Raw genomic sequence first — 15,681 nt, 5'->3', positions numbered from 1 at the left:
TTCCTTACGTATTCAAATATTTTTGAACAATGTTGATATGGTGATTGAAGATGACATACAACACACGTAAAACTCGTATGGACCAATCAATCTCAATCCTTATAAATAATCATATAAAAAACAAGGTTTGTATGAATAAAGTTTTTTCACAATATTAATTAAAGTTATTCCACATGGCATTTTCTCCAACCTTTTATTTTCTTTTTTTAATATTTTAATTTTCACTTCATATATTCTTTTATTGTTTTTTTCTTGTCAAATTTACATGTTCTTTTTGGCTTTTTTCTATCTTAACATATGAGTATATTAAAATAAATTAATTTTTTATGAATTATATATAATGCCCACTAAATACTATTTCTGCGGTTCCATGGATTTTCTTATCTTTGAATCACATATTTTCAAGCTTTAATGAAAATGAATATAAAAGATTAATGATAACATACATGAATGATATATTATTGACTTTTAATAGTATACTCTAAATGAGTATATTAATGATATTAATTGAACAATTAAGGAATAAGAAATTATTAAAAAATACAACAACAAAAAAGTAGAAACATCTTCACAAAATCTCATTACTAATAGTTTTCCCTAAGAAAAAGGTTTATTTTTAAATTCTTGATTAATTAAAGAACTTGTTTTATAAATTAGTTTTCTTCACATCAATGAACTAACTTTATTCTTTCTCTTCTTTTCTAAAGTCAAGAAACTCCTTTTGTTGGTCTTTGTCTTTAATTATATATGAGACCAAACTTTTTTCCCTTCAATTCTCTTAATACTTTGCACATAAATTAGGACATCTTAGATTTCTTTATTTATTTTAGGTGATACCTAATTTAATATTTTTTTTGTAACAACTATTCTTGAAAAATATTAATCTTTTGTATTATTTATATACCAAAATAATAAAAAAAAATGATATTTTTTATTATTAACATAATACTTATTTTCAAAAAAAATATATTTTAAATTAAATAATAGAGTTGTGTGTTTTTCTGATCTATTTATATTGAAAGTAAGTAACGTTTAACTTATTTTAATAAGTAAATTCTTTTCTGCTTCTTAAACAGGTGACTTTTAAAAAAAAAATTACTTATTTTAATATATTTAACTATACAATTTTTAAAACTGTTTTAGAGGTACAAAGGTCTGGTAAAATAGAAACCAAAGAAAATTTATAATAATAATAATAATAATAATAATAATAATAATAAAAATAAAAAAAAAGTATAACCGTTGTATAACGGAGTTGATTAACCCTTTGATTAAAATGAAATCAAAATGTAAAATATTAACATGTTTCTAAATGATAAAAAATCACTTAGAAAGATACAATGGCCTAACATTAGAAGTGGACTAAAGAATAATGTGTATAATCTTTTTGGTGTATTATATACAATGTTAACTATTGATCAATTTCAGCAATAAAAAAAAATTCATCATTATCAACGTAAAAGTATAATATTATATTACAAATAATTGACATTGTTTAAAAAATCAGTTTTATATCATCAAATTAAAAAATCTTTGTCACTCTTTTTGTGTTGCAAGAGATGCAGTTTTGAATCCAATAAACCTTTTTCTTTAGATATTTATCATGTTGGGCCTGGGCCCTTCCCGTTTCGCGTAAGTGCTGTTACTTTAACTATCTTTTTCTGGCTACTAGTGGATGCACAGTTCGATTTTTTTTTTTCCTCAATCTTTATTTATGACATAATAATCTAATGAAAATTCCTTATTTAATGTAGATATATTATATTTTTATTTTATATTTGATTATATTTTTTATAATTTTTGTGTGGAATGTTTACAAAAATTTATAGACTCGTATTCTTTCAACACGTATAAATTTCATGTTACAAATAATAGAATGATGTAGAAAAATATCATGTCCCTACTTATACTTTGTACATGTTTCACCAACCAATTAGGAAGTTTCCATAAATACTAATATCATGTCGATGTGCATATTTATATACACAACCAATCATACAACTCATACCTCCCGATTCATACACTCATAGCAACATCTTGTTCTCATCTCAACCTCATACAAAAATCATGTAGTAAAGCATTTAAGTCAGACTAGCAAACAACCACATCAATAAACTATTTACATTATAGCACAAAATCTGTCACATTCTCGCTCAGGCTAGAAGATCTCGCTTAGGCGATATTAGTCTTCTCGCTTGAGTGAGATAGTCTCACTCCTCTCTACTCCCTTGCAATTCATTTTCGTCCTCAAGAATGTTTCTTGATTTTCTTATTCATTATTTTAATAGTCTTTTGTAATGTCAGCATGTGAAAGGTCGTCATGCGATTGGTTCTTGCAGTGTTGATATATCGATAGGTGTTGTAGTCAGATACTGAAACTTAACTCAAAATTTTCTAGATCTACTCTTTTGAGGTTCAAATATGTCTATTTTTTCTAAATTCAAACAAATTATGCGAACCGTGGATATTGATGTCACGATCAAGCGTATCGAGGCTACTATGGCTTTATACGAAAGTTTCCTTCGCATCCAAATAAAGAAACAAAAATTACGTCAACTTTCCGACGCGAATGTAAAAGAAAAACAAAAAATTTGAAAAAAGTGATTGAAGATGCTTTTTTGTGTTTCAGAATCTTTTGACCAAAAAATTATAAAATTGTAAAAATAAATGGCACATTTTGTGTGCCTTCTCAACAACTGTCTCGAAGGGCTTTTTGAAAGAAAATTTATGATAAGTTCCCCTCATCACCAAAATTTAATAATTTTTTATCTTATATTTGTATTACTTATATTTTTTATGATAACAAATTATAATACTATTTCATTAAAATATTTATTTCAGTTAAATTAAAAACTCTAATAAATTATCAAATAAAATATTATCTTATCCCAAAATTGAAACACGTTAAATACTAAATCAATGGAACATTAATCATAATTGTGTTTTCCGTGATACTTGTTAACATTATGAAGTGATGAAATTTAAATTAAAATTCTTATAAAGTAACAGTATAACAACTTTTGAAGAGGGTAATTAATACTGAATTTCCCTTGCTTAATATGTAAATTAAGGCTTGACTAATCAGATTTCTTAATCTATTGGAATGTTAAATCCATATATTTATCAAAGAGAAAGAATTAGTTCTCACTCTTTCTCATTTGAGTATTCATAGTGTTTAACTGTCAATTTACAATGAAAACAGAGTCAAAACATTAACTTTCATAATAGCTTAAACGCCACACTGGTACTTGGGTGATGTGGTTTATTGTACCAGCTACAAATTTCAATAAATTCTCACATACTTTCAAGATTTTTATCATTTGAGTGGCCACTTGTTTGGAGGATGAGAACTATAAAGAAGAGAAAAATGTTGATATCTCTCATTCAAATTTTAAGTCATTGCTTGAGTGACGAGTATTATCAATTTAGCAACCAAAATATGACACTTTGAGAGATAATATTGTATTTCTATAATTATTGTTATTGTTTAAACTTTCTTCCATTGATCAGTGTGATATTCAAGTGAAATATGCAGAAACTCAAAACACAACAAATTCACAGGTAATGGACAAATTAACATCCATCTTTTATAATCCTTCTTAACATTTTTTAAATACCAATTGAAACTAATTTTGCTCTCAAATTAACATATATACTAAATCAGATTATTTACGATCAATTAATACTTAAAATAAGTCAAAAGTAACATAGATGGAGTGTATTACTTCATCAACAAATCCACTATTTCAAATTCATAGAAATGCCAAATCAATTTTAAAATACTTAACATATTTTCAACACATATGATTTAAAACAATTGCATATACGTAAGTTATTAGTTTCCATCACCTAAAGTAGTTTGCTTTACAAGAAAAAACAATTTCAATACCCAAAGACTTGTAAAATAAAATAACAACGTTAAAACAATCCTCATACCATGGTTAAAATAAAGTAACATTGTTAGAAGTTTAACAAAAACAATGACGATTAAAATAACTATCGTTAAAAATTTAAAATAACGATTTTTTTACAATTATCGTGAAAAATCATTCAAAAGAAAATTATGTGCTTCATATCACAACAAAATTAACAAAGGTAAACCTATCATAGTAGAGCATAAAATCATCTTCGTCTGAGTGTTAACAAAAGTACACAAGTTTTTCATTGGTATATCATTTGCTTCCTTATGAAGTTGTAGAGATAAATCAAAAACAAATAAACAAATCCTTGAATAAATGTGAAGTGCCAACCATAAGTGAAGAGGAGTCTCACGACAATAGTTTGTAGTATAATGTAGAGAGCTTAGTTTATTGAATTGGAAAAGGGTAAAATTATTAATGATATAGAAAATAAATATATAAAAATACATACAATTCCTGGCCGTATATGATTTAATGTCAAATTATTACTATTATTTCTAAAAGAATAATGTTTATCTTCATAAGTTTTTTTTTTGAATGATAAGTTATCAAGACATTAGGTTAGATATTTCAAAACGCATAATCATAGGCGAGTCAAATTTATATTTAGTTGAGCTAAATTAGGGTTTAGTTTTGTGCAAAAACAACCTTATCAGCTGGTCTAAAACTATTAGGTGTCTATGATATGAATCCATCTTCAATAAATGATTACATGTTTTGTTTTGAAATTAATACATTCTATACTTAGTTTAAAATTAGTAGAGAGCACAAAAGTCTCTCAAACCACCATACAAATTCTTTTCATCCATTTTAAAGTTATTCATGGCTGAGAAAATATAGTTCTTGTCAATCCATAAAATAAGTGATAGTGTACAATCATATATAATTTTTGTTCGAATAACTTTTTATAAAACCCAAATAAATTTATAATTTAATTTTTTTTGAAGAAATACTAAATAAATTATACTATTTATTTATACGTATATCAATTTTGTTTTGTCAACATTATGATCCGATTAGAAATTGATTGGGCATTGACAACACACCAACAAATTCTTTGAAGAAAAAACACAACACACCAACAAATGAAGGCACCAAATAATCGATTTGTTTCGCAAATCAAAGTTGTGAATGAAAACAGATAATCCCTTTCTATAGTCTTCATTTATTTATTTCCTACTCTGTAGTCTTATTCACCGCATGAATTAATCATACCCTAAGGCCATCTTTGTAGTAATGTACACTTCGTTTTCAAAGTGAAAGGTGTTCTTTGCAGTTATATTGAATACCTAGAATCAAATTAATAAACCCTTACACTTTTATCTAAATCATCCATGCAAAATCTTATTATTTTAAATTAAATAATAGAGTTGTGTGTGTTTGTCTGATTTATTTATATTGAAAGTAAGTAACGTTTAACTTATTTTAATAAGTAAATTCTTTTCTGCTTCTTAAACAGGTGACTTTTTAAAAAAATTACTTATTTTAATATATTTAACTATACAATCTTTAAAACTGTTTTACAAATGTCTGGTAAAATAGAAACCAAAGACAATTTATAATAATAATAAAAAATAAAAGCAAAAGTATAGCCGTTGTATAATGGAGTGGATTAACCCTTCGATTAAAATGAAATCAAAATGTAAAATATTAACATGTTTCTAAATGATAAAAAAATCAGTTAGAAAGATACAATGGGCTAACATTAGAAGTGGACTAAAGAATACTGTGTATAATCTTTTTGGTGTGTATTATATACAATGTTAACTATTGATCAATTTCAGCAATAAAAAATTTTCATCATTATCAATGTAAAAGTATAATATTATATTACAAATAATTGACATTGTTTAAAAATCAAAGTTTTATATCATCACATTAAAAAGTCTTTCTCACTCTTTTTGGGTTGCAAGAAATGCAGTTTTGAATCCAATAAACCTTTTTCTTTAGATATTACTTTAACTATCATTTGCTCCTCAATCTTTATTTATGACTTATAATAATCTAATAAAAATTCCTTATTTAATGTAGATATATTATATTTTAATTTTATATTTGATTATATTTTTTATAATTTTTGTGTGGAATGTTTACAAAAATTTATAGACTTATATTCTTTCAACACATATAAATTTCATGTTACAAATAATACAAATAATAGAGTACAATTACACGGTATGATGTAGGAAAAGTAGGTTAAATATTTGGTAAAATGAGAGTATGATGTTACAAAGAATATTCACTGCCATCATGAATATAATTGAATATATAGGAAAAATCATATAACTTTAATGTATTTTCATGTGTTATGGTTAACTTCAATTTTTCAAATATATATATATATATATATATATATATATATATATATATATATATATATATATATATATATGTTTCGGGTGTAGGGACCAAGAGTCTACTAAGAACCTCTTCAATTTTACTCCTTCCTTCTCGAAATCTCCTTTCTTCACAACTGCGATAACTTCTTCTCTAAGAAATCTATCTCCTCGCTCGATCGGTCGAACAGACGATCGAGGTACCTGTCTAAAAGGCTCTGATGCTTAAGTCAGTTTAGGGACCGATCGGTGTATAAGTGTAACTGTAGTAATAAATGTGAAATTAAGATCCTCACCAACCTACCTTTGGGCCCTATTTATAGTTTCCGGTGTGGGCCTGTGATTAGGGTTCCTTAATCACGACCCAATGATCCTCTAATCAAGATTATTGACTTGTTTAACGTTAATTAATCCAGTTGACTGGTCTAGTTTGGCCGTTCGACCGATGGCCGCTTGACTAGGTTGGTTATCTTATGATTTTAACAACCTTAAGTGAATAATTAATCTATATAGCCGATCGACCGATGGTCATATATAAGGCGCTACACAAATCACCTAGGAGACTGATCGACCGATGGATCTCTATGGGTCTATGTGCGATCGTCCTGGGGGCCGATCAAACAATTATCCTTTACAAGTTAAGGCGTTGTTCGTGTATGGGACCGAGCGACCGATGGTCCTTTACAAAGTAATGCGTAATTCATACATATGGCCGATCGACCGATGGACATGAATGGTTCGTTTGTGAGACCGATTGACCGATGGGCCCTTACAAAGTACCATGTAATTCATACGTAGGGCCGATCGACCGATGGTCCCTTATAGGTCATCTGTGGGGCCGCTTGACCGGTGGACATGTTTTATATACGAGCTCTCCCAGCCTTGTTCGTGGACCGGAGGACTGCACATGGCCGATGGCCCGATGGGGCATACAGTACAATATATATATATATATATATATATATATATATATATATGTATATATATATATATATACATATATATATATATATATATATATATGTATATATGTATATATATATATATATATATGTATATATGTATATATATGTATATATATGTATATATGTATATATATGTATATATGTATATATATGTATATATGTATATATGTATATATATGTATATATGTATATATATGTATATATGTATATATGTATATATATGTATATATGTATATATGTATATATATGTATATATGTATATATGTATATAATATATATATATATATATATATATATATATATATATGTATATATATATATATATATATATATACATATATATAAGTAGTAAAAAATACACTAATAAGTCGCTAAATCCATTCCCAAAAACATGACAACAATTATTTTAGTTACATCGAATAAAAGCGATTCCCAGGTAACATAATACTACTGTGATTATTTCATTACTGTACAGTATGGCCTACCGTCGGATCATTGGGCCATGATTAAGAAATCCTAATCACAGGCCCAAACAAAAAACTATAAATAGAAGCCCAAGATAGGTTGGTAAGCACCTTCAACTTGCATTTTATTACTGTAGTTACACTTATACACCGATCGGCCCCTAAACTGACTTAAGCATCGGAGCCTTTTAGACAGGTACCCCGATCGTTTGTTCGACCGATCGAGCGAGGAGATAGATTTCTTGGAGAAGAAGTTATCGCAGTTGTGAAGAAAGGATATTTTGAGAAGGAAGGAGTAAAATTGAAGAGGTTCTTAGTAGGCTCTTAGTCCCTACACCCGAAACATTTTGGCGCCCACCGTGGGGCCGAGCAGTGATGGGCCGATAGGCCGATAGGCGGAGTAGTCATCTATAGACCTTATACCCTTATGGTGACCACAAGAAACAGGACCAGTAACGCTGAAGGAGGAGGATGGCCGACGATCAAGTTGACACCAGGGCGATGATCAATGTTTTGTAGCAGAGGATGGAAGATGGACCGATAGGCCGACCGGAGCTCCCTACGGGACCCGAACTAAGCCTGACGCTAGAAGGAGGAGGAATGGCCGACGATCAAGTTGACACTAGGGCGATGATCAGTGCTTTGCAGTGGAGGATGGAAGATGGCCCGATAGGCCGACCGGGGCTCCCTACGGGACCCGAACTAAGCTTGACGCTAGAAGGAGGAGGAATGGCCGACGATCAAGTTGACACCTGGGCGATGATCAGCACTTTGCAGCAGAGGATGGAGGATAGGCCGATAGGCCGACCAGGGCTCCCTACGCGACCCGAACTAAGCCTGTTCGATCAAAGGGCGAGCTTTCTCGAAAGCCCCGTTCGAACAGCACCGACCCAAGCGGTCAAACGAAACCCCGATAGGGTATAAGTGACATGCGCTGTCAAAAGAAATGCCCCTACAGGGCTTTACAATAACTTAGCTAAAAATAGCTTTCCAATGCCGATAGGCTGATGGGACGATAGGCCGACCGAGGCTCCCTACGGGACCCGAACCAAGCCTGTTCAATCAAAGGGCGAGCTTCCTCGAAAGCCCCGTTCGAACAGGACCGACCTAAGCAGTCAAACGAAACCCCGATAGGGTATAAGTGACACGCGCTGTCAAAAGGAACGCCCCTATAGGGCTTTACAATAACTTAGCTAAAAATAGTTTTCAATGCCGATAGGCCGATGGGCCGACCGAGGCTCCCTACGGGACCCGAACCAAGCATGTTCGATCAAAGGGCGAGCTTCCTCGAAAGCCCCGTTCGAACAGCACCGACCCAAGCGGTCAAACGAAACCTCGATAGGGTATAAGTGACACGCGCTGTCAAAAGGAACGCCCCTACAGGACTTTACAATAACTTAGCTAAAAATAGTTTTCAATGCCGATAGGCTGATGGGCCGATAGGCCGACCGAGGCTCCCTACGGGACCCAAACCAAGCCTGTTCGATCAAAGGGCGAGCTTCCTCGAAAGTCCCGTTCGAACAAGACCGACCCAAACTGTCAAACAAAACCCCGATAGGGTGTAAGTGACACGCGCTGTCAAAAGGAACGTTCTTACAGGGCTTTCCACTAACTTAGCTAAAAATAGCTTTTCAATGCCGATGGGCCGATGTGCCGATAGGCCGACCGAGACTCCCTACGGGACCCGAACTAAGCTTGTTCGATTAAGGGGTGAGCTTTCTCGAAAGCCCCATGTGAACAGCACCAACCCAAGCAGTCAAACAGAAGTCCGATAGGTTATAAGTGACACGTGCTGTCAAAACGAATGCCCATACGCGAGCTGATTAACAAATAAATAACCAAAGTGAGGCAAACACATAAGCTCATCGTCATCAACAAAAAATCCTATCATTTCACTGTGCCTCGATCGGGCTTTCTGATAAACCCTTTTCGCTTCATCTCTAACATTGCTCAAGGCTTGGGGGGCTTGTGTACGGTATGGCCTACCGCTGGACCATCGGTCAGGCGGACCAAGGACCATCGGTCAGGTGGACCCTCATTTATGAAGACAACCGACAGGACGCACGATCCATCGGTCGGGCGGCCACACCAAAACTTGGATCAATTATCAGGTTTAAAACGCAATTAGGCCATGATTAAGAAACCCTAATCACAGGCCCAAACCAAAAACTATAAATAGAAGCCCAAGGTAGGTTGGTAAGCACCTTCAACTCGCATTTTATTACTGCAGTTACACTTATACACCGATCGGCCCCTAAACTGACTTAAACATCGAAGCCTTTTAGACAGGTACCCCGATCGTTTGTTCGACCGATCGAGCGAGGAGATAGATTTCTTGGAAAGAAGTTATCGCAGTTGTGAAGAAAGGAGATTTCGAGAAAAAAAGAATAAAATTGAAGAGGTTCTTAGTAGGCTCTTGGTCCCTATACCCGAAACAATTACTATGGATAATAAAACCAAATAAAAAGAGAACACTGGAAATATACATTATTCATCGTAATCACATTTCAATACTTATTTTGCAGTGGCAAGCATGACAAAAACTTATTAAAACAAAAAAAAAGTGATGGTGCTTAGTGATGTGGCGTTGTTGAGGAGGGAGAGACAGCAGAAAAGACAACAGAGGCAGCATAGAAGATTGTGATAATGGCAGTGAAGTTCACAAGAATGGCCTCAGAACCATGTTTTGCCAATCCTGAACTCTGCATAAAAGTAAGCTTCTCCAGAAACCCTAGACAAGCAGTTGCAACAGCCAACACATAAACGAAGAGCCCAATTTTCACATGCCAATGAAGTGTTGTGCTTTTCAGAGATGAATTCACTCCATGGTAGTAGATAAACATCACAAACCCAAATATCCACTGTGTTCAAACTATCAATAATGTTAGATATACCTTTGCAAAAAACTTCATCAACCATTTCTGTAACAAAATTCATTCTGTTCTCATTTTATTGTAATGTCTCTGTCAAAAAACATAATCATATTCTCAAAAGTAGAGTTAGAAAAGCACGCTATTTTGAGGATATTAGGGTTTGGAAAGAAGATTAGAATGATTTACCTGAATTCCGTAGAGAACTATAACACCAATTCCGAGCCATGAATGCAAACTGTAGAGATTGAGAATTCCCATTTCATTATGAAACTTGAAGACAGCGTAAATTCCAATTATTCCAAGTATTAGTGCCATGGCATGCAGGACAAGGTGTATCAATTTCTTGCTTTTCTTCTGGAAAGGTAGAGCTTTGTAACTTATAATTGCTGCAAGCATTTAGTTAGGTCTATGAGTCAAACACAAATTATTACCACAATTTTCTTTTCAACGTTTTGTTTTATTAATATTTCTCCTATCAACTAGAGAATAAAAAAAATTCATATATCATTGTAGCTACTTAGGAAGTGTTTAAAAACAAAATAAACAAGAAATATATAGTAATAAGCAAAGCAATATTAATAAAACAGCATTGTGTTAAAGTAATTTTACTTTACCTTCCCCCCCAATAATTATTATTCCAATTAGCATAAGAACAGGATGAATCTGTATCAAAACAAAAAATAAACAAGATCAGGGGCCTTCAGTTAAGTGATATAGCAATATCACAATTTCACCATTGACACTACACATACACATAAACAAGAATGAAGAGTTTATATACAAATTATAAATATTGAAACAACATTTTTATACATTAAATTAAATTAAATTTTATATAAACATTCTATTCATACTACTTTGCGTTTATTAATTTGTTCACTAAATAATTTTATTATTATTCCTACAATTTTTAAGCTTTCTTCTTTGATCACACAACTCATAAGTATATAGAATACGTAAAATTTTCATATAAATTTGACACTTATCATGCTTTAATTTATCATATTTTGTAAATAAACAACCCATTTTATCTTATAATTACATAATGAGGTATTAAAATGAAGAAAAATAAGAAATTGATGAATTTTTAACGATTTTGCATCAATTTTTCGACGAATTAAAAATGATGCAGCTGAGTCCCAAAATTCACAGTTCAGCTCTAGTAAGGCGGTCAAGGAAGGATCCAAAATATAACTTTTGGAGCTGAGCCACAACAAAATGGTGCACAACACTTTAGATGGTGCATGACTGAGCCACGAGAGAATGTGCTCAGCACTTAAGGTGGTGCATGGTTGAGCCACGAGAGAATGTGTTAAGCACTTAAGGCGGTGCATGACTGAGTCACAAGAGAATGTACTCAGCACTTAAGGTAGTGCATGGCTGAGCGCCAAAAGTTGGGCTGACCACTGCCCAAAAATCTCTATAAATAAGAATCTTGGGTCTTCATGATAGACATTAAGTGGAGGCTGAAAAATGTAACAGTAGTTGTTGGAATTGCATTGTAATATTCTATGAGTAGTTGAACTCTCTTATGCCCAAGTTTGATCTCTCTCATGCTCAGGTTTGATGTAATCAATTATGATTCTATATACTTCTACTTCTTAGATATTTATTTTTGCTTTCATTCAGTTATTTATGGTTTGATTTATGCTTAATGATGACTTGATCACTCATATTTCACGGGTTTGATTTGAGTTGGAAGACGGGTCTTAACTTTGTGGATGAATTAACGACTCATCATATTTCACTAGTTTGGATTGAGTTGAGACTGATATCAAAATAAGGTCCAATCAATCATCATATGTACTAATGCTTATTTAGTAGCCAGAGGGGATGCTGGAGGACAGAGTCTTGCACATTAAATCAAAGATTTATTCTACTAGGAGATGAGGAATCACATTGGGTTTGAAGTCCTTAAGTTATAGTATATCAGGTATGAACCTAAATATACATAGAAAGAGTACTCCCAAGACATTGAATTATTTGCATAATAAATTTACAAGATGGTAATGAATAGTAGACGAAAATGTAATGAAATCAATTCATAGCTCCTATTCTACTCAATCTAATTATTACTATCTATATTTATATGCACTCTTTATCATAAATAAAAAATCCAAAAATCAAACTACCAATATATTTGTTAAATTTTTGTGAATACGGATACTTGTTGATACTATTACACATCGATACACTTGCAAGAAAATTATTGTTAAGAAACAATCATCAACAACTATGTAATTTTACTTGTTGCACAGGAAATATCTCTCATACTTTTGAGTAATTAAAATTGATTTTCTTACATTTGTTACGTTTACACTAACTAGCGTTTTTTCCTTAATAGTTTATAAAAATGAACCAATATTAAAAAACAAATAGCGCCTGATGATGAGTAATAATACAACAATCGTTTAAAGTGTGCTTCTAATATAAAAGAATATAATACATACAACAACTATTAATCCTTTAAGTGTTATTATATGTTAATACTTTTAACATTCATTGTAAATACAGTCATTGTTTAAAGTCTCATATAATATAACTATGATTCTCAATCATCAATAAAAAATGTTTTATATTCCAAAGCTATTACATTAATAACGGTACAACAACTATCCTTAAAAGATGCATTTAATTATCATTAAAAATATCATTTCCAAATTGTGTAATTCAATAAACCATGTTAATTATTTTTAGCACTAGCAAAAAAGACCCTATTTTGGGTGGAGTTTTCGATAAAAAGTATTAGATGTAAAAAATATATAAAAGTGGTGGACGTCATCAATAATGAAAAATAGAGAGAAAATAATAAGAATAATATGAAATAAAAGTAAATAGATGTTTATAAGTAATTTTTTTAAAGTTGATGGACTAACGAAGCATTTACCTAAAATATATAAAAAAAAACATAACTAAACCAATTAGTTAAGAAAATAATAATCAAATAATCAAATATGTAAATCCCAACATTTAACACGTGTTTAATTAGTATAAATTAGTGAGAGCAAATTAATAGAAATAAAAAAAAATTAGTAGTGTAATGTAAATTTAGTAGTATAAATTAGAGAGAGCAAATTAATTAAACATCTTCGATTTTTATATTATTTTCTTCAATGTATTAATTTTTTTTTTCAACCAAAGTGCCCTAAAAACCGTGCTAATTCCAATTAAAATATAAGCTCATCGTGATAGTTATTTAAAGTTATGATGTAAAGCAATTTTTTGTTTCTATATAATCATAAGAACGATTAACATGTTGAGTTAGTGGATCGTTGATCCAATAATTCATTAATTAAACCACGCGAATTAGGTATATATAATTTAATATGTAATTTTATATATTACATAATATAAAAAATATTTTTAATTATTTAAAAAAAAATCTTAATGTAGTATGTTATCCTTAATTTTTTCCATAAGAGTTGGATCTATCCTGTGATTCTAATACATAGCATTTAGGAAGTACATAAATAGTATCGTATTTATTATTATCCACGTGTACTTCCTGAGTTGGCGCCAGCCAGAAGAAATAAAAACTAGCATTGAAATATTACATGTGGCGGTTAGAAATTTTGGATCCTATTAATTGTTTCTGTATTATATAATTAATACCATAATAAATGTACTTATCTTTAAACTACTATGTTAAAATATTTATTTTATTTTTCAGAAAAACATTATTTTAAATAAATAATTGATTTGAGGATATATTAAAAAAAGAAGAAAAAAATTAATTTTCGTTAAAATATGAAAATACCAGTTATTTTGAAACTTTTTATATAATACTTTAGAAGGGGATAAGGATAGTTTTTTGGCAAAAGGATACATAATATTTAGCAAAATTAAAAGATTATCCCTTAAAGTTTATTGTGAAATAAATAAATACTGTTTATTTTGAACTCTCAACATTTTTTGGACATCAAATAGTATAATTATAACACAAATTTTACTAAAATTATCTAGAATAATCAGTTATAAATAAATACCACATAATAATAATAATAAGTTTTAATTGACCAAAAAATGTTTAATTTCGTAAGAAGGAAAATTAAAATTAAAATATTTCATTATAATTAAAACATATTTAAATAATATTTTGATATAAAAATATTTACTCTTATTTGTTTAGTATACTAGTGTTTCATTTCATCAATGATTATTGAATTTTTCAAAGAGAACTCGTTCACTCAATTCTCGTATTAAAGATAAGGTCATCCAATCTTTTCAAAACTTTAAAAAGTAGTTGACGCCGTACTTTCAGATAACCATACATAGTTATTATACGGTTCAAATGGCATCGTTTTTTTTTTTTTGTCTATGCCTAGTAGTTTTGTTTTAGTTAATTAAGTAAAATTATTGCAAACAATAATTTTTTCTATTTGAATTCGAAATTCAAAATAACACTTTTTATTCATTTTAATTTTCATTTATTATTAAGTATACATTTAACAAAAATTCAACACTTCAATCCTCGTTCAATTGCAAGATATATTTGTAGAAGTTAAAAATAAATAAAATTAACAGTTTCCATGTTTGTCAATAAAAATTGGTCACAAAAAATAGTATTTAGCTTAAACTAAATCAAAAGAGTGTTGTTGTTTTAGCAACAAAACTGAAAAAAATTGACAGTAACTATGTAAGATGAAAGTTGAAAACAGAGACAGTTCAAACAACAAGGGTTGTGCAAAGAAGAGAAAATATCAGAATCAAAAACATGAAGTGCCACAAATTTCTGAATCCAATTTCAAAGTGAATGAAAAGAAGAGAGATAGAAGAACATACATTGAAAAGGAGAGATTTGTTGGAAGAGTTGAAAGACAAGCCACCCCTGAAGTGTATGCTCCAAACCAGAACCAGAACAATAGCAGGAATTGCTAGAAAGTGAACCACAAAAGTTAATGGAAGAACATCAACATGTTCTGCAACAACCATAGTTTTCTCTTTCTCTCTCTGTTTCTCTGAACTCATCATAGATGGAGTATGAAATTAACTGGGAAGCACTTGAATATTTCTCTCTATTTATTGCATGCTGTATCTCACCCAGTGCTTTTGCTATCAGGGGACACTTTTCCAGATTTCAATCAACAATTAATTTATCATCAAAGAAAGAGTCTTCGTTTCAC

The 15,681-nt window shown here is 30.6% G+C and overlaps 1 protein-coding gene across 1 annotated transcript; it reads right to left on the bottom strand.

Annotated features, from left to right (window-relative positions):
- Positions 1 to 10,111: 10,111 nt before the first annotated feature.
- LOC114181641 (probable ascorbate-specific transmembrane electron transporter 1) lies at positions 10,112 to 15,681 on the bottom strand. Its single transcript, XM_028068149.1, has 4 exons — positions 15,341 to 15,681; positions 11,173 to 11,221; positions 10,745 to 10,944; positions 10,112 to 10,546 (listed from the first exon to the last, which is right to left on the bottom strand). The coding sequence occupies exons 1-4, from the start codon at positions 15,527 to 15,529 to the stop codon at positions 10,259 to 10,261; spliced, it is 726 nt and encodes a 241-aa protein (XP_027923950.1). The 5' UTR covers positions 15,530 to 15,681; the 3' UTR covers positions 10,112 to 10,258.

This window comes from Vigna unguiculata, chromosome 4 (genome assembly GCF_004118075.2).
Source record: "Vigna unguiculata cultivar IT97K-499-35 chromosome 4, ASM411807v1, whole genome shotgun sequence".
In the NCBI taxonomy this organism is placed as follows: Eukaryota; Viridiplantae; Streptophyta; class Magnoliopsida; order Fabales; family Fabaceae; genus Vigna; species Vigna unguiculata.
The sequence above is the reverse complement of the archived record's forward strand: the minus strand, read 5'-3'. Positions and strand labels throughout refer to the sequence as shown.

Excerpts from the sequence above, each read along its gene's own strand:
- LOC114181641 (XM_028068149.1), bottom strand. The coding sequence starts at position 15,529 with ATGATGAGTTCAGAGAAACAGAGAGAGAAAGAGAAAACTATGGTTGTT. Across the intron at positions 11,222-15,340 it reads ACAAATCTCTCCTTTTCAAT|ATTCATCCTGTTCTTATGCT; the intron begins GTATGTTCTTCT and ends GTTTTGATACAG. Across the intron at positions 10,945-11,172 it reads AATAATTATTGGGGGGGAAG|CAATTATAAGTTACAAAGCT; the intron begins GTAAAGTAAAAT and ends AAATGCTTGCAG.